We start from the raw sequence: 23,072 nt of genomic DNA, 5'->3' as shown, positions 1-23,072 counted from the left end.
CCCTTTCCCAAAGCTAGTGTTCATAGCTAGGAAAAACAAAGCTGACGGGTTAATGAGCTAGCAATCACCACAACCAGGAGAGCACCATAGCACCAACATGTCTGTACTCCCCATCTCCCCGTGAAATATAGCTGTGGGTAACAGAATTTTTTTTCTACCTTTAGTGGTGATGAGCAGGAGAAAACACATGGCAGCAGCATCAGGGAAGCGTCTGTGTAATTACTTTTGGCCATCTTTCAAACCTTTCTCTCTCAGGAGAGAGATGTGTGACAACATATGACAAGAAAGCCAACAGGCTTTCCATACAGAATAATGGAATCCATCATCACTGAGGCAGACACACCTGTCTGGCTTTGAGAACAATGCCACACTGCCTATTTATTAGGTGCCAGAAAAGTTTATGTTTGTGCGGTGACAGTGACAGCAACTTGATCCTTTTCATTTTTGGAAGGGGGATCTCAAGCTTTGGGGAAAGGAAGGAGGAGGGGAAAGTCTGACTCACATATTTTTCTTCTCTCGGTGGTGCACAGTGAGTTCTCTTTTTTCCTGATAGCTGTCTGCTAAGGAGTCAGAAGACAAATAACAAAGACTGTCATTCTCCAGAAGGATTTCACTAATTCTTTTTTTTTCTCTTCACCACAGAAAGATATTATATTCTTTTGACACTTCAAGTCCAGGACCAGCTCAGTCTTCCCTGGATTTTGCAAGATATGGGATTGTTTAGCAAATCAGGGAATGATTTAATCATTTGTGCTAGTTTGACATTTGTAGCATGAACACAAATGATTAATAAGAAGAACTAGCCAGGTTTCAGCCAGGAAACCTTTTTACACAGAAATTTTTTTCAAAACTTTATCAGAAATACAATTATCTGATCAAACAAGTGTGCATTTATAGCTGATGGTTGTGGATGTTCATGCATAGTAAGCCCTTTTACTACGGTCCACATACGCCCTGCCAACTGGGCAAAATTTAGTCAGTGCATTCAGTGTGTGAGGTGCATGATGTGCAAAACACATCATTATTAATGAAAAAAAAATCAACTTAAAAATGTTAAAAAATTATTGCAAAATACAGCTAACTAAACTAAAAGAAAAATAAACACATATATTTAAGCTCATGAAAACTGGGACTGAGCCACACAGTGTGCTGGTGTTGGTCCATGACCGCTCAGTGGGCCATCACTCTAGCTTGATTGTCAGGCAGCCGTGTTGACATGGTCCTTTACCGTCTTTACTGCTGGCTGCCATCTTAACAGTTAATAATTAGGTTTCCTCCTGCCACAAAACAGAGTGCCACGTTGACAAAAGCCAATGGCAACCGAGGTGGCGGTGTGGCTGCCACATTATAAATAGTCTGACCGAATGATTAATGAGAGGGGCCACAGAGCTAAAGCAGCAATCTCGCACACAGACAAAAGCTGCCTGCACAGCTGCCTGCGCGCACACACATAAAAAAAAAAATTAAACAAAACCCAACAAGACAAGCCCTGTCGCTGGATAGAAACAAGAACTGAGGCAGAGTGGCAGGGAAAGTGGAAACATGCCAAGTAAATAAATTACTGAATTTCGACCGACAGCTTATGATGACTTTATTTAACCTCGAAGCGCTTTTGGGGAATCCTCATTAACATTTTGACACGCTCGGTTGAATGGCGAGGTCAGACAGGTTCCAAACGCATGGGAGGTTCAGAAGAAGCACGCAAATTCTTTTATGATGATTATGAAGTACAGACGTGGGAGAAAAGAGGAAAAAGAGCACGACAGAGAGCCCTTAACATTTAAGGAGTTAGGATTTTTGCCTAAGTCGGGCCAAAATCTAATTTCTTTTGGTAAGAAGTACTTTCCACCCCCAGTGTTTCATTGGCACCAACGCACAACCCTCAAGTCCACATGAAAGGCCAAACATCTGTGCTTATTATATTATGTTTAGAGTTTGACAGGCTGACATTGTAGGCAAATGCTTGTTATAATACAGGAAAACAAACTGTTGCCTAACAGAAATACTTAGTCTGTTGATCCTGCACCTCTTCGCACACTAACACCATCGATCTGTTTGAATTCTGACTTTGTCTGCGTGTTTCCCTTCCACATTTCAGTTCGAAGTTTTGACAGCGACTCACATTTCCTCCCCGTTTCAATCATCTACCTTCATGTCACTTCACAGTAATACGGGCTGAGCACTTCTGCTATAAATGTGACCCGTTGCCATTTTCAAATTGCACTCATCAAAGCAGACGTATCAAATCAATCAAAGCATGGAGTGGATGGATGAATGGAAAATAGCAGTGACAATAGTGACAAATATCTGTATATATATTTTTTTTCCTCTTGAGGGAAAGATCCACAAACAAACATGGACGCCGTATTGCACCACCGGTCAACAATTATCTTGAATATTTGGATGTACTGCTGCTTCAAGCAAGTTTTTTTCCATTTGATGGGCCTTATTCTTCCCCTCCACTTTGCTGTGCTCAGCTAGCAGGGCTCTCAGTCGTCACAACATCTCCCTTTAATGCCCCTGACAGGGGGTTATTTGCTCCCATATATGTTTTCTCTCCAATTACACCATGGCAGGCTGGAGGCTGCCAAACCACACCGCTGAGATGCTGATGGTCACCTCTTTGACTAGTCCTTCCTGCCTCCTGCACTATATTTTTCATCTTTTTAGATTCTATTAGAGAGGAGGACTCTCTCATTTGTCTGTCCTTGGTCGAAAGTGTTGTTTAACACCTGACAAGCATCAGCACTACAATGTGAACTGCTATTTGGTATAGGAAGGTAGCACTGGTCCTCTATTTTCAATTTTATTTTTCCTTCAAGGTATACGTTTAGCACCAATGTGGGATCAGCATTTTACAAGAACAGCATGAAAATATTCTTATGGTAAAATTTCAATGCATTTACTGTGAGTGTAATACTGGGAAATAAAATAAATAAATAATGCACACGTAAGTGTTTAAACAGTTCAAGCAGCTGCAGAAGCCTGAGCCGTCATGGGGATGTGAATTACCACACACACTGTTTTTAATAAGAGCATTTTAAGTTAAATGCTTTAGCCTGATAATTTCATGCAAAGCACAATGTTAATATACACCAAAAAACACTAATTAGGCTAATTTGCTTGATTCTTTTTGGCTTTTTTTTACAGCTATCAGGCTGCTCAAAGATAAAGTAAAATGACACCAGGGGACTGATATCTCAAATATACAAGATGCAAACCCCCTGAATCAATAGAGCAAAACAGACAGCATTTGTAAGTATAGCTTTAAGCTAAGTGGGATGCCAAATGCAAAGGCTGCCATTGATACCACAATGAAAAATGCATGATTTCAGAGAGAGCAGCCTTTTATCTACAAGGCAAGATCAATAGTGGGAAGGGGTTATGGAATCAAAGTTGTTTTGCTGGTGTAGTAGTTAACTGACACTCTTAAAAAAAACATCTGAATGCAATTTGAAAGAACAAAGCATGCTAAAATACAAATGGAGGAGAGTAAGGCAAAGTTCTTTGGGTTGATAAACTTTCTTTTCACATTCAGGAAGGCAATATCAAACGCTGAGTGTACAGGGCAACAAAAGTCAGATTCGTTTACTAGCAAGAAGCTCTACGCACGATCAGTGAGATATATATTTATTTATTTCCTTTTTGGCTTGAACTTGAGCAAAACAAAAATAAGAACTACAATACCTGAAATGACAAAATCGAAAATCAATGAGACACTGCATTTGTTTTAAGCAGCGAGACAGTGTGCGCCTCTGTTCTTCTGGGAAAGAAGTTCTTTAATCATTCATTAAGTTACAGACTGTTGTGGGACAAACAAAGAAATTCAAGATTTAAAAAATAATAGTAGAAAAAGTACTAAGGTCTTTTACCTGGGTAAAAGTTGCATTATAATAATGATAAAAGAAAATACTCCATTAAGTATAATTAAAAATATCTTGATTAAAAAAAGAAAGAGTAGCGCTATTTATACGCCATCATTAAAATATTTCTAAATCATCATCGATGTCATGGCAACAATATATTTTTTAATAACTTGATTTGTACATGGTTTAGATTTTCTAAAATAAAAGAATTCACTGCTAAAAAGCTGCTATGGCTGTCATATAAATACAGCAGAATAAAAAGTACAGTTTTTCTAATGAATTATAGTAGAGTACAATAAAAATCAACCACAGTGTGAGAATAACCACCCTCGCTAGTTGCCTAACTGTACGCACAGAATTTTAAACAAGAACAAACAGACTCAGAGCTGCACGGTACTAAATAACACCGTCACATCTGAACACTGATTTCAACATGACACCGACACAGCTAATTATTCTGTAACTCAAGCCATGCCTCTGTCCTGACCTTCGCCCTGTGAGTGGACTGAGGAAGAGCCAGCAGCTTTCAGCAGAGGCTTGGACCTGTCTGGCCTGAGAATGTGACAGGAGATAGACAGAGGAGCGAGACGAGAAAAAAGAGAAAGGGTCACAGCAGAGAAATAGAGACACGAGAGAGCGAGACAGAGAGAGACACAAAGAGGGAGGAAACATGAGAGAGAGCGGGAAAGAGGCAATGAAAGTGAGTGGAAATGACTGACAGACAGAGGATTCATCACAGGTAAAGAGTGAAGGCTCTGGCCACAGAGGGACTTGGTGAGAAAGCTAACAGATAGCAATCTGAGTTTTCACTCTGCGCCACGGCTAACAGCTAGCAGCTACCCTGTCACCGCTGCCTAAACAAGCCCAGTGTTTTCATCTCCATATACACAACGCGGCATTCTGTCTTTTCTTCTGATGGAGATAAGATGTATAAATTATGAGCAGCTGACAAAGTCTACTCCAGCGCCCCCGGCGTCTCATCAATCACTAGCCTGTGTGTCAGCAGGTAACTGACGTGGCCCCCGGAGGCACAGCCCCCTCTTTAGGTGTGTGAGTGTTTTTGTGTGCAAAAAAAAAAAAAATGTGTGTGTTTGCTACTGTGCAACTGCGCCTTTGTACAAGCCCAAGTATCGTGCCTGTGTGTGCGCAATGTGAGAGCCTGTGTGAACAGCTGATTCAGTCTTAACTCCATGCTATAAGAGACAAAAAAAGAAAAAGAAACACAACTTGCGCACACCAGCAAGACAAACACAACTCCTGAGTATGTGTGTGAACTCAAGGATTTACTGTTATACCTTGGGGTTATCTGATGTGCTGATATGCTCCGAAGAGAAAGCTAAATTCTAGACACACAGAAAAGCATGAAAAAATTTAATAAGCTACTAAAAAAAGAGTGACACTGGGAGCCAGCCTGCTGGGTGGAGCACTGAAGGCCTTTGAAGGCCAGTGGTAGGCCACCCAGTATGATTATTTCTATTAGCAATTTTTCCATGAGCCTCAGACACCCCCATCTAAAAGTGTAACTTGGTTTTAGGCCGATGGTTGGGAGGGTCGGCCGTGACAACAAAAAATCCACTTAAACTGCATTTTCAGTGTACCGAATTCACAGATATTATAAATGGGAACACTTAAGTGTTTAACAGATCACTGCTAAAGTAAGCAACATAATTACACAGTGTGTCAGGAAAACAGTATAATTACAAGCTACAAGTTGTCAGTGACTGATTTCACATCATTCCCATTTACAGGCCAATCATAGTCTTTTCACTGCTCATGTTTACCACAATAAAGACCTAATTTTATTGCCGTAATTACAACTTGTTGTGTCCAAATGGAACCGATTACGCTGGCATTGCGGAGTGTTAATGAACAAAAAAAATGATAGAAAATAAGTATTTAATGATTTGGGATTTTTTTGCCACTAGATTGTTTTTTTATGGAGTTTGTAAATTTTTTGCCTTGAAACGAATCTGAAAAAGCCCGATTGAGTTGATACTGAATTTCCATTCAAGGACAGCTTGTGTGTGGAAAAAAAACTACTTAGAAATATGTGCATTCAGTGAAACATTCATTTCTTTTGAAATATACTGGTATATAACCTCAAACCACATCACTTGCCAAATTACACAATGTTTGTGCAGACGGCCCAAAGCAGGTAGCATTCGCTCACTCACACAATATCGATCGGCTGTATTCGAGTGAAGTTGAAGAAGGAGGGAGCGAAACTGAAAAATTTTTGACTCCCTATGGGGACGGGAGAAACGGCTCATCTCAGCACCAAAGAGAAAGAGGGCTGTCATGTTTTGTGTGATGAGCTGAAAGACTAGACGGGGGCCTGGAGCAGCGGTGTATTCCTTCCCCTATAAACAAACCTCCGAAAACAAACAGTTCCACCCCACAGAGAAGGAGATGGGACAGTGAGACAAGAAGCGAGGGCAGACAGGTGTCACGGAAGAATGACATCTATGACAGAGGGCACTGAGAGACAAGCTGCAATAGATAAGAGGACGAGCTGAGACATCATGAAAGGAGCATCAGACTTGTTGTCTCCCTCTTTCTGCCCTGCTGGTTTGGTATGGATTGTAGGCTAAGGACTTCATATTTTGATCAAACTGACATCTCATGAATTATGTACCGTACACCATTAGCATTAGTTAGAGTCATCACGGTATCAATGATGCTATTGTTTTGAGGGGGGTCAAGTCCTGAGACACATTATCTTTGAAAAACCCTTCTGCGAAGAAAGGAAGAAGATGTCTGGAATTCAGCTGACAAAAGCACTCAGTTGTCCTGAAATCTGATGAGTCTGACAGGATGTGAGCCCATCTGATCTGCTGCAGTCTCAATATTCCCTTACCAGGGGGGGTTAGTAGATAGAATGGGCAAGCTGCTCCTCACTGTGCTTTTAGCACAGGTGTGATGAAAGTCAGAGCTGCCGCGGCTCAGCCCACCTCTCGGATTACCCCCGAACACGTCTGGTGGCGGACTCTGCCAGTTGGCAAGCAAAACGCAAGGAAGTGATGCCCGCTGTGCCCTGTCTATCTCCCTCCTGCATGGAAACAGCATATCAGGTGATCCCCAGGGATAAGTATCATTATATCATATATTAAATGTCTTAGGCTGCGGGTTACAGTTGTAGGTCTTAACAAGATAACAGACAGATCGTACAGAATGGGACAAAATGAGTTGGTGCTACAAGGTCAATACTGTCAGTTTGGCTGTGGACATCTCTGGCACTTCTGGGACCTGTTTATAACTGTGAGGTGAAAGAAAGACAAACAAACAGTAATAAGGAGAAATAGAGCTCCACTGCCTGTCAAAATGGCTCTGTTTGCTACACACTACTACAGCACAGTATTTCCTGTATTCACTTAATCAGACTTGATGAAACGACAAACCTTTGTTCTACACTGCCTGGAGAAGTTTGGTAAAATAAAATGTGTTGCCAATCACAACTTGCATTAGATCTCACAGGATATCTTACAGCTCATTGGCTCTGGTTCAGTTTCTTAAGTATGGTACAGTACAGCAGAAGTCAGACATCACAAATCTGTCAGCACGCAACAGAGCACCAACTGCAAATAGAAAGCGAATGAAGCTGTCAGAGGTTACATCTCCTTTGATGAACACCGAGAGATGAAAATAATTTGACACTGAAAATTAACAAAAAATGCCAGGCTGATAAAATTAGGGGCTTAATACTGTTTTTTTAGGACGTAAAGCGTGATAGATCTTGTACTTTAATCAGGTTTCAGAAAATAGAAGTTTGTACCTTTGCTAAGCTCTCACGACAAAAACACAACCAAAGGAAGACGACAAATTCTTTGTGGCTGAGTGCCACTAAAACATTGTGGCATTAAGGTCCTTCACCCACTTCACTGTCCATCAGTGCCCTGTAACCCTATGCCAATCCTTCACAGCCTTTTCCGGCACTCCTATAATGACACGAAAATGCTGTTTGAGTGTCACTTGACCCCGTTGCCCTCACAGTGACCTCTATAGTGCACCCTGGACAACCCCACGGTGTTTTAAATATTTCCACAAGCATGGCTCCCTCTCCTCCGCTGTCTCAACTTAATTTCCTTTGTCCAATTCTCCCATCACCCTGCTCATCACCCCCGCTCCTCTTTTCCATTTTTCTGCTTCTATTCAAAACTTGAGAAGGAAAAAGAAAAAAAAAATGCCTCTTCACCAATGGAAATCACAGGGATAAGTGGCTATTCAGAGAGTGATTGTCGGGGAAAAGGGCGGCTGCCGTGTTTGTGAAATGCAGAGAGGGAGACTGTGTGAATGTTGTAAAGACACATAAGAGTGGAGTGGTAAAGGGGCTCACTTTAAACTTCTATACGACCAGAAGTGCTAAACAACCTGTAAGCAGCACACAAGCACCACAAAGAATGAAAGTGTTAGGGGAACTTTTGACTAGTTGAGGATTTCACAAGCTCAGGTTTCTTTAAAACAAAGTTTTCTTTAAATCACTGGTTAAAAAATTTTATCCCATTTTAAAGCGCCTTTCTTAGTTTAAAGACATGTGGGATCTCCCTGTCAGTCAAATGTGAAGCTCCCGATGAGCTAAGCCTTTAATGCGCCAGATTTGACTGGTTAATCCTGTGATAAACCAACCTTTTTGTCTCTCAGGTGAAAAGGTTGCACACTTGGGCCTCCTTCCTTCAACCTGCAGTGTTCCTCCCGCCTTAGCTTCCAACCTAAACATGCTCCAGCCCTCATCAGTGGCCTCTCCTACCCCTTCTCAGCCACCTACCCGCCTGCATGCAGAAGCTACAAAGCTGGAGGTGTCAAGACTACCTGTCTCAACAGCACCCCCCCCTTACCTGACCTGCGGATAGCCCTCAGGGACATTAATTATAGAGTAGTCTGACTTGTTGAGAGGAAAGAGACAGAGAGAGAGAGAGAATGAGCGAGTGAGGGAGAGTGACACAGAGTGAAAGACAGAGAGAAAGAGAGCAGAAAAAGATAAATGCAGAGATGTTGTTACAGAAGCTGTCACCTCCTAATCATGTCATCCTGCTGTACAGAGGTGATGCTGAGGCTTTGCTCGATCAGGTTTCCTATTCATCACCAGTGCTGGTTGGTTGGTGGTGGAGGTGTTGGAGGATGTGTATGTGTACAGGCAAAGCATGGAAGCCTGGTAATTCGTTTTTCCAGAGTTCAAACTTTAAACTGTTTCACTTCATCAACTGGGAAAAAAACACCCTTAAGATCTTAATTGAAACGTGGTGGATGTATGTTTCAATCCCTGTGTTTTATAATCTTTAAATACCAATGAGCTGTTATTTATAGACATTATTATTTAAAAAAAGCTTGCAAAGTTAGAAAACATTTCTGCCCAAGGACCACTTAAAAAGAAACACGCGACGCAAAACCGCCGCATCTATTCCTGAGTGTTCAATACTCTGCTTGTGGGCTGAAACGTGGATCTATGATAATATGACATTTCAGTGTGTGCTTTTAAAGTTTTTGTGTGGACAACAACGTCTGGTGCAGAAGCGTGGATACAGGCACTCAACTGCCACCATGTGATCAGAGCAATCTGTCCAAACAAATGGAAGCTTCTCCTGCACATTACTGCGTTAGATTAGACGACTTGTGGTCATTTGATTCCCTACTGTCTCGACAGCTCCCGTTTCTAATGGACCGAGTGGGATTTCACAAAACGCAAAATTGGAGGAGGTCAACGCGTTTGAAGGTTACTCCTGTCGGGAATCAAAATAAATAACATTCAGGTGTGCTATTGTCTGTCAGCTGAGTGTCTTAATGATGCCAAGTTAACACATACTAAATAACAGTGTCTCCCTATGCACTGACAGCCTCAGAAATAATTGACCAGCGTGCTCCAAACTGAGACGCAGTAGGCAGAGAATTCAATCCTGCAGCTGACAGAACCCATTGAGCATGTCACTAGATTTTGCATTATACACAAAGCAATGTCAGGTCAGGGATGCGGCCTCCTGCTAGTTATCTGCGATTGCATCTCTGAGGGTAAATTACCTGGCTCTCCATAATATGGTCTAGTTAACTAATTTCATGACAGCGCGCCATCGCTTAAAAAAACAAAAAAAAAAAACAGTCTCAGATTTACTGCCTGTCAAAAACACGATGGACTCTTTTCCCCTTTTTCTCTCCTCAAAAAGCTTGGCACCCTCTCAACTACTGTAAGAGATCATATTCAATATCCTCACTCTGTGCGCTGAGGACATCTCTAATATCAGACAAAGACATACGGCTGAAATGAACAAAAAGAAATCTAACCTTATTATGTTTGAAGGCTACCAGCCGTGTGTCATTTCATCCAGTTCCCATGCAAAAAAAAGAAAAAGAAAAAACACTGCTGGGGGGTTGTAAAGCACTGTAACATAGCGCTAAAGCTCTTAGCAAGGAAACAGGGAAATCCATTATCCTTTGTCCTGCTGACCCGTGCACACTAACAAGCACACAGATACGGTATATGGTGTCCTGTCATTTTGTTGTTATACATGTGTAAATTATTCACTTTCTGCCAGAAAAGACGCTCTGACAACAAAAACTCACCCCGCCAACGGGGTCACGGGGAAAGTTAATCTCACACAGACAAAGCATAGTTTTACCTGTGAGAGCATGGCCTTCTGCTGATAACGACAAACGTGACAATAACTCAGTGATGGTGCGAAGACTTCCTTTAAGCTATACTGTGTAGAGTGAACAATACGGACACACAGAATACCCCCCCCCCCCAAACATCACACCACCCATGCACCCACCCACCCTGGAACTCAACAGTGTCTCTTTGAAAGTTCACAATGCACGCCAAGGTCTGCCCACCCGCTCTTTTCTCTCCATTTCTTTTTTGTATGTGTTCCCATTGAGCCGGACGAGGTGGCCTATCATCGTCTCGACAATGACAGTAGGTGGAAACGCTAGCTTTCATTACACAAAGTATAAATAGTGTAATCTATCAGCCCTGCCAATCAGGATGATTGATTATGGGCTGTCAAGGAGGAGAGTGACACATTAGAAAAGTTTGGTTAACAATGCCTGTAGCTGGTGCGGGGCTGCTGCCACCCAGCCCAGTGATTAATGTGTTGTCAGTCTGTAATCCCACACCCACGCTTAATGAGGCAAGAATTTATCATCTCGGCAGAGTGGCAGATGTCAGGGGGAAAGGAATCCAAGTGCCTGGAAACAATATACTTTTTCTAGCCTGTGCTTGACATGTCTGACAAGCTCTAAAACCCACAAAGAAGGCCTGTGTAAGCACAAACTTCAGTGGAGGGACTTTCAGTTCTGGCTCCGTCCTCTGTTGCAGGCTCATGAAAGTCACTGTTGCTGAAAGATGACTCCATCTCCATTAACACCGCACTGAACAACAGAAACAACTGGCATAATGGATTAAACCTCGAGTGATCCAGCGCACTGGGGGAGAGAGGTAAGAGTTCTAAGCACCATGTTTTTCATCTCAGCCCTCTGAGATCTCAGCCCTCAGACCCTGACGCTAACCCTCACCCTACCTCATGTGACTGTAATATAACTTTGTTTGCAGAGACGATTCTCCCAATTCTTGGCAATACAGGAAAATAATTATTCTGTCTCGCTTCGTATGGACTTTCCCCGCGTCATCCAGCAGAGTTTCCAAGCTCTAAAGTTAATTTAACTTTATAAATAACAAATAATTAACATCTGCAAGACATAAACACATAAACAACAACAACTTCATTTGACTTGCCTCATAAAAATAAAAATCAGAAAGTAAGTTTAACCAAAACTGCCTTGAGCGGGGGCACATGATAATCAAGTTCAAAGTAAACTATAAAGTGCTGAAAGAGTGATTAATGTGTACAGTCAACCTCAACTAAAAGAGACAAGCAAACTAATAACAGATCTCTTTGAAAGAATTAAAGTTTATTGGAGTTTCGCAGAAGCACCCGGTGGGGCAGGAGAAGAGAAAGAAAGATGGATTTTTTTCCCTCCGAGCTCCGAAAACACTAAGCCAACTGTCTCTTATTACGCTTGCAGCATCTTTCTGTCACCAAAGAGACCAACAGGGAGGATTATCTCTGACTGAACTGATAGGCCAACGCACTGGGACGCTGTACGATGCAATAGCTAAAAACCATCATTTGATAAGAAGTGTAATTGAACAGAAGCCTTAGTGGCAATGATATTGTTGTTACAGTGCGTGTACAGGGTTTGTAGAGATTTGCAGCCCTATTACATGCAATGAAAAGAAAAAGACATTGTTTTAAGAGGCACATTTTCATATGAGAAAAACCTCAAACATGTTCAAAAATTATAAAGTAAGTGATCAGTGATACTGGAAGGAACAAGTGGGGTTTTCCCCGGCACATTTCTACATTTAAAAGGAAATTTGAAATCAGCAGAGTTACAATAAAAACTCTGTCCTTCCCAAAGCCTTATGAAGGATTTCATTGGAAAAGTATGTTCACACAACAGGTTACGTAGCTTGCCAATCCCAGACACTTAATATTATTAAAGTAATAAAAGCTTAACCAAGACTTACTTTCAAAGTAAAAAAAAGAAAGGTTATATGACTGATCACATGATTTGTCAAACTTTATGAAAACTTAACATGAAAATAGAAAAAGGGAGACATCTCATTATTGCTGGCCAGCCTCGGCCTGCTTTCTGACAAGCCTCAGACTCCACCGCCGAACACAAGAGACATCGAGACAACAAATGCTTCACCGCAGAGGCGTGCCTTCTCTGCGCCGGATGCCAGCAAAAGGAGAGGCAGTTAATGCAACGAGGCCACTTTAGTGTCTCATAAAGGCCCTTAGGAAAACACACGTTTGTTTTTATGCACTGCGTTCAGCCAAAAAAAGTGAATAATACATCTATCATTTTTTGCCTGCGAGAGTGACGTGACACTCAGGTCATGCACCCCGTGTCTCTATGCTTTGAAAGAGGCAATAAATCAATATTGGCTCACTTACTTACAATTAATTGTGCTTTAAAGTTTTACAGTGTGTTTATGATATGCAGGGTCTGGATGATTTATGTGGACAGTGTGAGTCACTCCCTCTAATTGCCGTTGTTTTCCCAGCTTATAACCCCTGCGTGACCTCTCAGTTGAAGCTGCCAGAACATTCAGGATAGAGCTTGCTCTACTGGTCCAAACTCTGGACGTATTTCAGCAGTCAGCTACAGAGAAAAGCTCACACGGAAGCGTACGCCATTCAGTCAGTTTGATACACGCATCGAACATGTGGCACCCTGGAAGTATCCGACAAAAGCAAGCGCTGTGCTTTGTGTATCGTATGAACTAAACACACTCAATTACAAACAGCTGTTTTCAGATTTAGGATATGTTATCATTAAAAAGCAGAGAAAAGCAGCGTCTCAAGGAGTGTCTGACGCAATTAACAGATAATAGGACATTATGTAAGATGGAAAAGAAAACAGACTTTAAAAGCAAGAAAATCACAGTCTGTAAGAGAATTCATCTGAGCGAACATGAGGCAGAGAGGCAGTTTGTGTAGTTATAGTTTGCCCTCTACTACTATGCAGTTCTTTCCTCATTCAACTTCATTTGATGCAGGAATTTGTCAACTCCAGGTTCTTTAGGTATAATATCTGGTGCACATGGAGAATCAAACGGAGAGTAAAGAGTGGTAATAAACATGCTTCCGTGGCAATCTGCTGGGTAATATTCCCTCCCCCTGTTGCGAACCATATTGTTTGAGTTTTCTCTAAGGACACATTTGTTCAGTAAAATGATTCAGCAAACCCACTGAAGGCACATTCACAAAGTGCTATATTGCATACTGTTTGTTATGTTTGAAAGCTTCGGGGGAACTCATAACTCTCAAGCAGCGAGATGAACATAGAAACATTCTTCACAGCATACATTTAAGGAAGCTAAACAACCAACCTATAGCAAAATACTGCCTCTTTTTGCAGAGTTGCAATGCGATAAAAAAAATAAAACACGAAATCAGAATCGTGCATCACATAATGCACAATCATGGCTCTAAAATGATGTAGCCCATCTCAGATTTGAACTGCTCCCTTCAGCGCAAACTTAAAATGAACCACTGTGTGCTGCAGAGTAAAACAGGTTAGTGTCTTGGGAAGAAAAAACTGAACTGAAAAGATCCACTTGAGGACTTTCCTGGCTCTGTCATTGTCAATTCCCTTGAAGAACCGTTACCCAGTGTGCAGAGACTCATGGGACCCGGGAGCTGGCTCAAGCCACCCTGCAATGCAGTCTGCTTTACATTATACCGAGAAGGATGTGGGGGGAAGAAAAAAAAAACTGTCTTCATGCTAGAAAATCAAGTCAAATACTTCATCCGGGCAAAATCTAAGTGACATCCGAGGAGCATTTATACTGGCTGACGTAGCTACCAGTAAGGGGGCCCGTGGAGTTACTTCACTCACTGTGAAACGCTCTTAAACATCAGGCAAGAAGTAAATGTTATTCTACTAGTTAAATTCGCTACGCACTTTTTTAAGCTCTACTTGGGATCTGAAAACAGAAAGTGCTGTCACAGTGTTTTGATAGACATGGCCAGTTTAACCCAAGGGTTTCGACAGCATAATGTGGGCTGCGCGGAAGTGGCGTGGCCTAACTGAGCCAAAATGTACCACATGCATTTTCCAAAAGCAGCCCAGCACGGTCCAAATGGCTCTACGTGGTTTGACGCCATTTCATTCCATGACCTCTAAGTCCTCAAAGAGAATTATCACATTATTGCATTCCAACACGCCCAATTTCCCCAAATACAGCTCAAGGCTTTTCCACTCTGACTCTGCTTAGTGTTGAGGTTTTGGGAAAACACTAATCATCCCTACTGCTTTCTTTTTTTTCTTTTTAATTGTTTACCTCAGGTATTTGTACAGTTTCTCTATCTAGTCTTAGCCATTTTGCTTCCAATTCATGCCCAACTGCTTATTATCCTTTAAAATCAGAAATGCATTTTAACGACCCAGTGACAATTAAACAAATGCCCAAATGTGAGTTTATTTCCTGTGTGTCAGACTTTGTGCATCTTCACAACAAACGCTTGGTTCTTTAACGCCTTTCTAAAACCTACACCTTTTTTCCTTTAATAATTCTGCACTTGCAAATCTCATTACAGGCTTTTGCATGTGTCTGCCTCTCTTTACAAAAAAATAGCTCTTTAATGTCTGGTTGTGATTTAGGCAATAGGGAAAACACTGGGAATGTATGAAAAGTTATGGTGTTCATATTGTGCTAAAGACCATAACTGCTTTATCAGAAACATGTGGCAATCCTCTGTGCCAGGCCAAAATGGCATGACTGAAAAGGAGTTTAAATTGTGGTCATATTCCACTCTGATATGACTCAAGTGAGGTCTCGAAAGTTCACCGCTGTCTCTTTCAAAGCCAGCCCATTAACTATTCCAATACATACTGTACGTGATGCAGTGAGAATGAAAGGGGCTTTTCCTTAAATTTGTGCTGTCAAAAGCGGGCACGTATCACTGTAAATCTGCTGCAGTTGCTGCTGTTATTAAGGTTTCAGTTTACTCTTAACAATATGGAGAATAGTTGTCATATAGTTTCATATAAATAATAAATGAACACAGAGCCCCCCCACCCTCCAAAACCCCCGAATCAGTGATATCCCCCCACCCCCCCACTTGCACTAATTGAGACTCGAATGGTAGTGTTAGTGACAGCGAGACATCTAATTATCATTCTTTGTAATGAAACTAATGGCAGACACTGTACCACGAGCCAGTGCTATGAGCAACACCCTGCTGTACCAGACATAAAAGAAAACACAAATATCTAATTATGCCATCATCTCTTCCCAATCTCCTGTTCTGTTGCAGACGTTTCACTAATTGGTGGCCCGCACTATCGGTCAGCTTACAATCACTCTGATGATGCGGACAATTAAAGCCGGGAGGTACTCATGGCTCATCAAGTCTGCGGTAGTTGACACATCACGTCTCATCTAACTCAAAACAAATGTTATGGAAATGCTGCCGTGACATCCTCCACACAGGATATGTCCAGGCAAAAATGCTCTTCATTAGCAGTCCAACACTGCTAATAGGGAAGTGTACATAGTACAACAAGAGTACGATCAGGCGCACAAAATACTGTGCGAAATGTTCGGTAGACGCGTTTTCATCAAAGCTGTAACCTTTTACTTTGCATAGGGAATAAATAATCATATACAGCAGGTTCAAAGACGCAAAGACACAAAAACACACACATCATGTCAGCCCGAATCAGTGATTATCTTTCCTTTCATCTAGGGCTGTGGCGACAAAAGCAAACATTTCTTTTTCACTGACAGGCTATGTAAATAAAATCTTAAAAGTGACTTTATCCTGCCAAAAAGCATTGTAGAGGTCCCCATTTTCTTTTTATATAAAGTGGATGAGCAGTGTTTTCATTCCACTCTTCTCTATCTACCAAACATGGCAGACGGAGGTTAAATTATTTTAGTGTTTTGCTATCTCACTTGCCACTTGCATGAAGAATCAAGAACAAAGAGTAGCATGATCTGACACTAAAAGAGTACACTATCTTAGCTCATTGTCTGAATCAATAAATATTTTGTTTTTCTCGTGCACTTTTAAACCCGACATTGACTCACATGCTTCTGATTTATCACCGAATGCCTTCTCTGGATCCATTTTTACCTCCCAGGCTGACTGTCGGAGCCCCAGAGCATTGAAATGACAAAGCTAAGCTGATCCCAGCAGTAAATATTTCATGATCTTACAGTTACAGGAAATCAAATGTGGACAAAAGATGATCATTTATAGTGCATTACAAAATGAGCAAGACGAGGGGATTGAAGTAAAAGGGGCAAACCTTCTTATACTGTATTTATTCATTGGGGTCCCAAACAAGACAAGGATGAATGAATGCACTGACTTGAGATAATTAAGTGATTGCGAGCAGCATGTACATGAGCTGTCACTCCAATCTCCAGCCACGTCACACTTGGAAACACAAGTGTGGCCGGACAGCCGCCCGTCGTCTTTGATCTGGGCTCATGCATACGAAATCAGGTCAGGCCATAATCACACACACTCACATGCAACACGCATGCACACTCTAGGCCTTGGGAGACACCGACTGTTTTCAAAGGGCCACAGTTCTAGGACCTCTGTAAAGGATGAGTGACAGTCAAGCACGCAAAGGAAGAAAAGAAGGATAAAGGAAGAGAATAGGAAAGGGAACAAAGTGACAAACCCATTCAGTTCTTTAGAGGTTCTGCTACTTAAAACAGTGTAAAAACTAAAAGACATAACTTACAGCTTCCGGCTTAGGCTTGACCACTTTCATGAATGCGCCCCTTTCCTGCGCCTCCATCACTTCTCTTTTGGTTACTTTCCTGGTGTCCAGAAACTTCAGCTGTGGCAACTTGTACAGAACAAAGTACCTGTAATGAGACAGGAAAAACTGAGTATTAACATACTGTTGCCATAAAAGGCCTCCTTGTAGGTCTATTCTTGACAAAGAGACAGACTATCTGAGGAAGTGTGTAAACCGTGATACACTAATCAAACTGACACAAATTCTAATATGTAAATGCAGGCATCAACAAAAGTTGAAAAGAAGCCATGTTTACTCAGATTTAATAGTGATGCAGATTTAATGGTGATATTTTCTTGTATGTAATAACCTTCAAAGCTGATAAGAAAAAGTATGACATATAAATAGCATGAAAGAAGATACAACCCGTCTGCTGGAGCTGTCATTCTGCAAGCATCACAGATATCTCTCTAAGCTTTCAGACACACTGTCTTTCATTGGGAGGGAGAGAAACGTCAAAAGATAATGGTTGGAATACACAGATGACAACAGATCCTTTCACTGGCAGGCAGGAATAGAGGAACCGGTATGTCAGGGGTAAGCTGGTAGCTAAAAAGGACACGCATACAGCACCTAAGTGGAGGGTGAGAAAGGACGGGGGATATGTCCAAAGACAAGACCTGTGTGCAGAGAGCCGTGACAAATTGATGATGGTGATGGCGATGAAGGGAGATTGCAAAGCCTGTGTAAAGTTTTCAACACCTGAGGATAATAAGGACGGGGATTACATTTAGACTGACACGGAATATAAAATATGTTTGTGCAAAATTAAGGAAAAAAACATTTAAAACAGTCTGGAAAAAAACAAAGCAAAGCAAACAGACAAACATTTAAATTATCATCAATAGAAACACAGCATTTCTAAATGTATGATCACTTTTCATCTTTCCTGTGACATGATCAAATATACGCTTCTATATGAAAAATCTTCAAGCCTTGACACAAGGTTTGTAAAAACAAACAAACAAACAAACAAACAAAAACACCTATATTGACTTACTAATTGATCATCAAACTAATTGTCATCTGTAAGTCAAAATTTTAGGTTAGCATGTCAAAATCTTGACTTTCATAACTTCAAATTGAGAAATTTCAGTTTTTTTGAATTAATAACTTATTCAAATAAATTCAAATAAATTTGAACTTCATCATACTCTAAGATAAGTCAAAAATGTAAAATGCTCAACTTGAAACTTTGATAAGTAAAATTTTTAACTTAGATCTGCCTGTTATTTTTAAGTGGCAATAATGAGCTTTCACATTTGCCAAATCAAACATATGGAATGAACCCTTGTAAATAATAAAACCCTTGTGAATAATTTAACAGCCAAAAGTGTTCGTTTGCATTTTTTTATTCTTTTTTTAAATATACAAATTACCTCCTGTGCAGTCTTTGGATCCTCTAGCACAGCGGTCCCCAACCTTTTTTGCGCCATGGACCGGTTTATGCCCGACAATATTTTCACGGACCGGCCTTTAAGGTGTCGGGATAAATACAACAAAATAAAACTAGTACCGGTACCGAAAAAAAGAAGATTTATTCATAACACACGTGAAAAGACCCAGGAAAACCGAGTTAACGATAAAAACGATAACAAAATAACGCTGAAAACCGATAAAACCCCTGAAAACCATACATTTCACACCTGAGCCTCAACTCTCGCGGCCCGGTACCAAACGACTCACGGACCAGTACGAGGCCCGGGGGATCTAGCACACACACAACTTCACACAGCATTGTTGCAAATAGCTAAAAAAGTTGATGCTCACAACACTAACTGTCAACCTAAATTTTAACCTGAACAGTGTGCACATTCCTGTCAGCCATTAAACTATAACATTTACCCTTAACTGCGACTGATGTTATCATGAAATGCTATCATTGCTATATTGCTAATGGTAGCATTAAAAAAGTAGCTAGCAGCTATCCCTAATAATAAAACAATAAAGTGAATCTGGGAGCCTGGCAGCAAACTTTGTCAGTCCTGCTCTAGGAAGTATCGATTTCTTAGGATGAACCAATCATTTATGTCTAAACAGAAAGAATATTTTACAATGCTATTTGACACCAAAACACAGTGTCAAGTCACCAGAAGCAAGCACTAACTTAAAAATACTGTCTTTGTTACACTGCTGTATGTTGTATTGAAAAGTACAAAACTGTAGTATAGTGACAACCCTAAATGACACTACGCACCTGCTGATAAACCATTGGTAAGACCAGGTAAAAAGGACTTAAAAAACATTGAATTAAAACTGTATTTGATTTTTTAATAGTGTGCCAGACTAGAACAATGAGTAAGTAACAATGGCAGTTCTTGTGGTATTGGAGACAATAGAAAGCATGCCTTTAGAGGGGAGAGTGTTTTCAACAGCTGGTCTAACTCTTCTGTGCATGATATTTTTGACGTCCAAAAAGTTTGCTTCTCTCTTCTGCCATCAATTTAAACCGATTTGAAATATATTAATGACAGATACCCAAGATTCAAATGGGATTCTTGGACTTGGATTTTTTCTTTTTTCCTAAAATAAAGTAAGCACGTTGCCCAGGATTATTATAGCTGAGAATAAATCAAATAATGTTTCTAGAAATGAGGCCTAGCTACTAAAAAAGAGCTCCTTTGCTGGTGAGAGCTCCACCACTCAAATCCAAGAGGCCCCTTCCCAATCCAGTGTCTCCCTCCATGTAGAAAGACTTTGTTCAGGGCATTTTCATGATGAAATGTGAAGATGCCCTTGGGAGACATGTAGAGAGGTTATTCTCCATAGGTAACCTACCATCACAGGGTCAGAGCAGATGACAAGGCTCTGTCAGCCAGTGGGGATATTAATGATTCAACTCAACCACAGAGGGAGGATAAGAAAGCGAGAGAGACAGAGGGGGTAGAGTGGAGGGTTGGGCTTGGTTGTGGTGGAGGGTTGGGATATGTTGACTAGTGAAAGAGAAAAAGAGTAGCTACTGTATACTTTGACAATACCAAAATATGGCTTCTGACACCCTTTGAAGTATATCTGGTTCTAACAGTGAGACTAACAACAGTGCAATTTACTTTTTTCTAAGGCAGCGTGGGACGCAATAACACACATGTAATAAAAGTCAAATAATTAAAACTATTAATATTTACAATGGCAGCATTAATAAGTGCATTAAATTCAAGGGGAAGTCTGTTAGAGAATTCCTTAAATTCTAATGATTGTCTGAAATTCGTAAAACCCAAGTTATCCTTCATTTACTTGTTGCAAACTTTATTCTCCAGATTGAATAAAGTTTACAACAAGTTAAATTCCAGTTACACCAAAACAAACATTTTATACCCGTTTGTTTAGCTGTGTTTATTAGCACATCAGGAAAGTTCATTTTAATTGTTAGCTGAAATTATTTGAAAGAATATTAACACAAGTGCTTCCAAACAATCATTACACTCAGTAATGTCTTGGGTGAAGGAAAAGAAAAGAAATCATTAGCATCTCTTTGATCAGACACACCGGAGAAATTGGAAAAATTGATGACGTCTCATAATGTAAGAGATTACAAGTACATTAGAAATATTTTAAAGAGAATTATACTGCAAGAACATTTTAAACCAAAGTTACTCTGAGGAGTCCTGTGCTGAATAACCATTTCCCACTATTTACGTATAATATTAGAGAACTGAACTCTTGTTATTGTAGTACTACAAATGGCCACTGAGCATTTGTACAGTCGCCTAAGAAAAGAACGCTATTTAAACTCCCGTGCAGACTACACAATGCTGTGCGAACAGTGTATTTCTATGTCACTGCACTAATTGGGGCACCGATGCAGCACACCAGGGTATTTCACTTGAGAGACCAAAAGCTCCTGAGGCATTGGGCTGGGTATTTATTGCCCAAGGCCAGTGCTGTCACGACCTGCATACAGCCTAACCTTGTCAGACATGAAATCTGCATCACGCTCAAATTGATGTTTTACTATGTGACACATTATGAATATTACATTACAGGACCATAGACGTTGTCAGTCAAAACAGAACAGCTTTCCTTACCAGTAAGATAAGGATGCGAGAAGAAGGGGGAAAAGGGGGGAGGAGGGGAGGGAAAGTGAGAGCGATGGGTGGTGGCGGCGGTGGTGGTGGGGGGGAAGAGAAAGGGAGACAAAAAGAGAGAAGAAAGATTATTCAAGAAAGGCATGGGTGGTAAATGATTAATAGGCAACACAGAGTCAGAAACAAGCACTTAGGGCTAAAACAGACAAAAGAGAGTATGCTTTTCGCCTTTTATCGCATTTCATGTAAAGGACCCTGACAAATGGTGGTCATATTGCATGGCTTGAGGCCTGGCTTGATGTTTAATGCATCATCTGCTCTGGTAAGGCAGGGTAGTAAACACTCATTTGTGGTGGTGACTAGTCACACATGAAATCCATTTTGCAAACTGGAGTGTAGAGGGGCCAGTTGACAAAGCTTTTAGAGTGATGTGGTTGAATCCGCAGTCTGCTTATGAACTGCAGGAGCTGTTTGTTTAAAAAAAGGAACATCTCCAAAGACATTATTTATAAAAAGCTATCATTCTGAATAGTTGAGTATCTAAAAATCTAAACACATAATGATCTTCCTTATACAAGATCGATACATAACATCAACAGACCTGTATCGCTGGTAGTCGTCCTCGTCCTTATCCGGGCTGACCAGCTGGTTAGGACAGGCCTCATTTCCCAGCAGGCTTAGGTACTCGAGTGATGGGGTCACATCAGCCAAGTGTTCCAGCAAGGCCTCGATATCAGTCAGGTGTCAAAGGGCGGATGTCAAGGACCTCGTGCTGTTAATTACATTAGCATTTACTACCCGCACAGCCCCTCCCAGGCCTGGCTCCACAAAAACACATCACTGTCAAATTTACTGAGGTGCTCAAAGAGGCTAGTCAGTGGCTTTGTGAGACTGGGCAGACAGAGGGGCAATTTAAGGTGCAGGCTTTGGCATATAGTAGTGACACAATTTGGCTCCTGCTCTCTCTCTTTCTCTTGATCGCTCTCATTTCCTAGGTGGCCGGGTGCAGAACAGTGACAAAATGATGGATGCCCTGTGGTTTCAACAGTCCGTGCTTCTCAGAGCTGTGCCGTGGAAAACTTTTGCGAAACGTGGAAAAAACAAACAGCCCCTAAGCAGGCACATTCATCACTAATACATTCACTTGGAAAATTGAGCCCCAAAGTGTCAAAATACAACTGCACTAATGCAGTGCTCGAGCTTTAAAATGGCACCGTGCCACGACAGGATGTACATAATTGGCCTATTAGCATGTGCCGACCACTTCACAACCAAACTCAGCGCACAGTCCCAGATGCACACTTCAAGGAGTCCCAGTTTTAATGTTGACTCTGGAAGTGTGTGTGTGTATGTGCGAGAGAAAGAGTAAGCATCGTTACCCAGTAGGATCTGCGTAACCAGAGAAAAACAGGACACATTGCTAAAGCTGTTCTGAAGCTTGGAGGGGAAGTTCACACTTCTCTGACTGATCATAAACAGCTTCGCAGTGTGTCTTAAATTTAGGTTGGCTGTGCAGAGCTCTGGTTTTTAACATGTTTACGTTGGGTGGCAAGTAGAACGCAAGATGGTTAGAATAAATGAGGCCAAAATGTGATCATTAAGTGACAAATAATACCAGGACAATTCCATAGCAGTGAGGAAAACGGTGCAATACAATATTAAAGCTGATGCAAATACATTAGTGCAAATTAAAGCTAAAGGAAAAAAGAAACAAATCAACCAGCTATATTTCACAAATATAATGTCTCACTCATTGGATCTGGTTTTAATTTGCTACTTTTTTTATTCTTTTTTAAAATAGAAAAAAAGCTATGTTGACAGTTAAAACGGATTCCACTAGAGGTCCCTGTGGTTCAAAAAC

At 41.0% G+C, this 23,072-nt stretch overlaps 1 protein-coding gene across 1 annotated transcript in view; it reads right to left on the bottom strand.

The window, feature by feature from the left end:
- lrmda (leucine rich melanocyte differentiation associated) overlaps positions 1–23,072 on the bottom strand; it is a 203,676-nt gene that overhangs the window by 46,850 nt on the left and 133,754 nt on the right. Inside the window, exons 4-5 of the mRNA XM_063491721.1 lie at positions 21,813–21,952; positions 17,127–17,253 (exon numbers count right to left, since the gene is read on the bottom strand). Coding sequence (XP_063347791.1) covers positions 17,127–17,253; positions 21,813–21,952 — 267 coding nt within the window. The remainder of the gene's footprint in view (positions 1–17,126; positions 17,254–21,812; positions 21,953–23,072) is intronic.

Source organism: Pelmatolapia mariae, linkage group LG13, assembly GCF_036321145.2.
Source record: "Pelmatolapia mariae isolate MD_Pm_ZW linkage group LG13, Pm_UMD_F_2, whole genome shotgun sequence".
Taxonomy (NCBI): Eukaryota; Metazoa; Chordata; class Actinopteri; order Cichliformes; family Cichlidae; genus Pelmatolapia; species Pelmatolapia mariae.
Note: the sequence above shows the minus strand (reverse complement) of the source record. Positions and strands in the feature narration are given on the sequence as shown.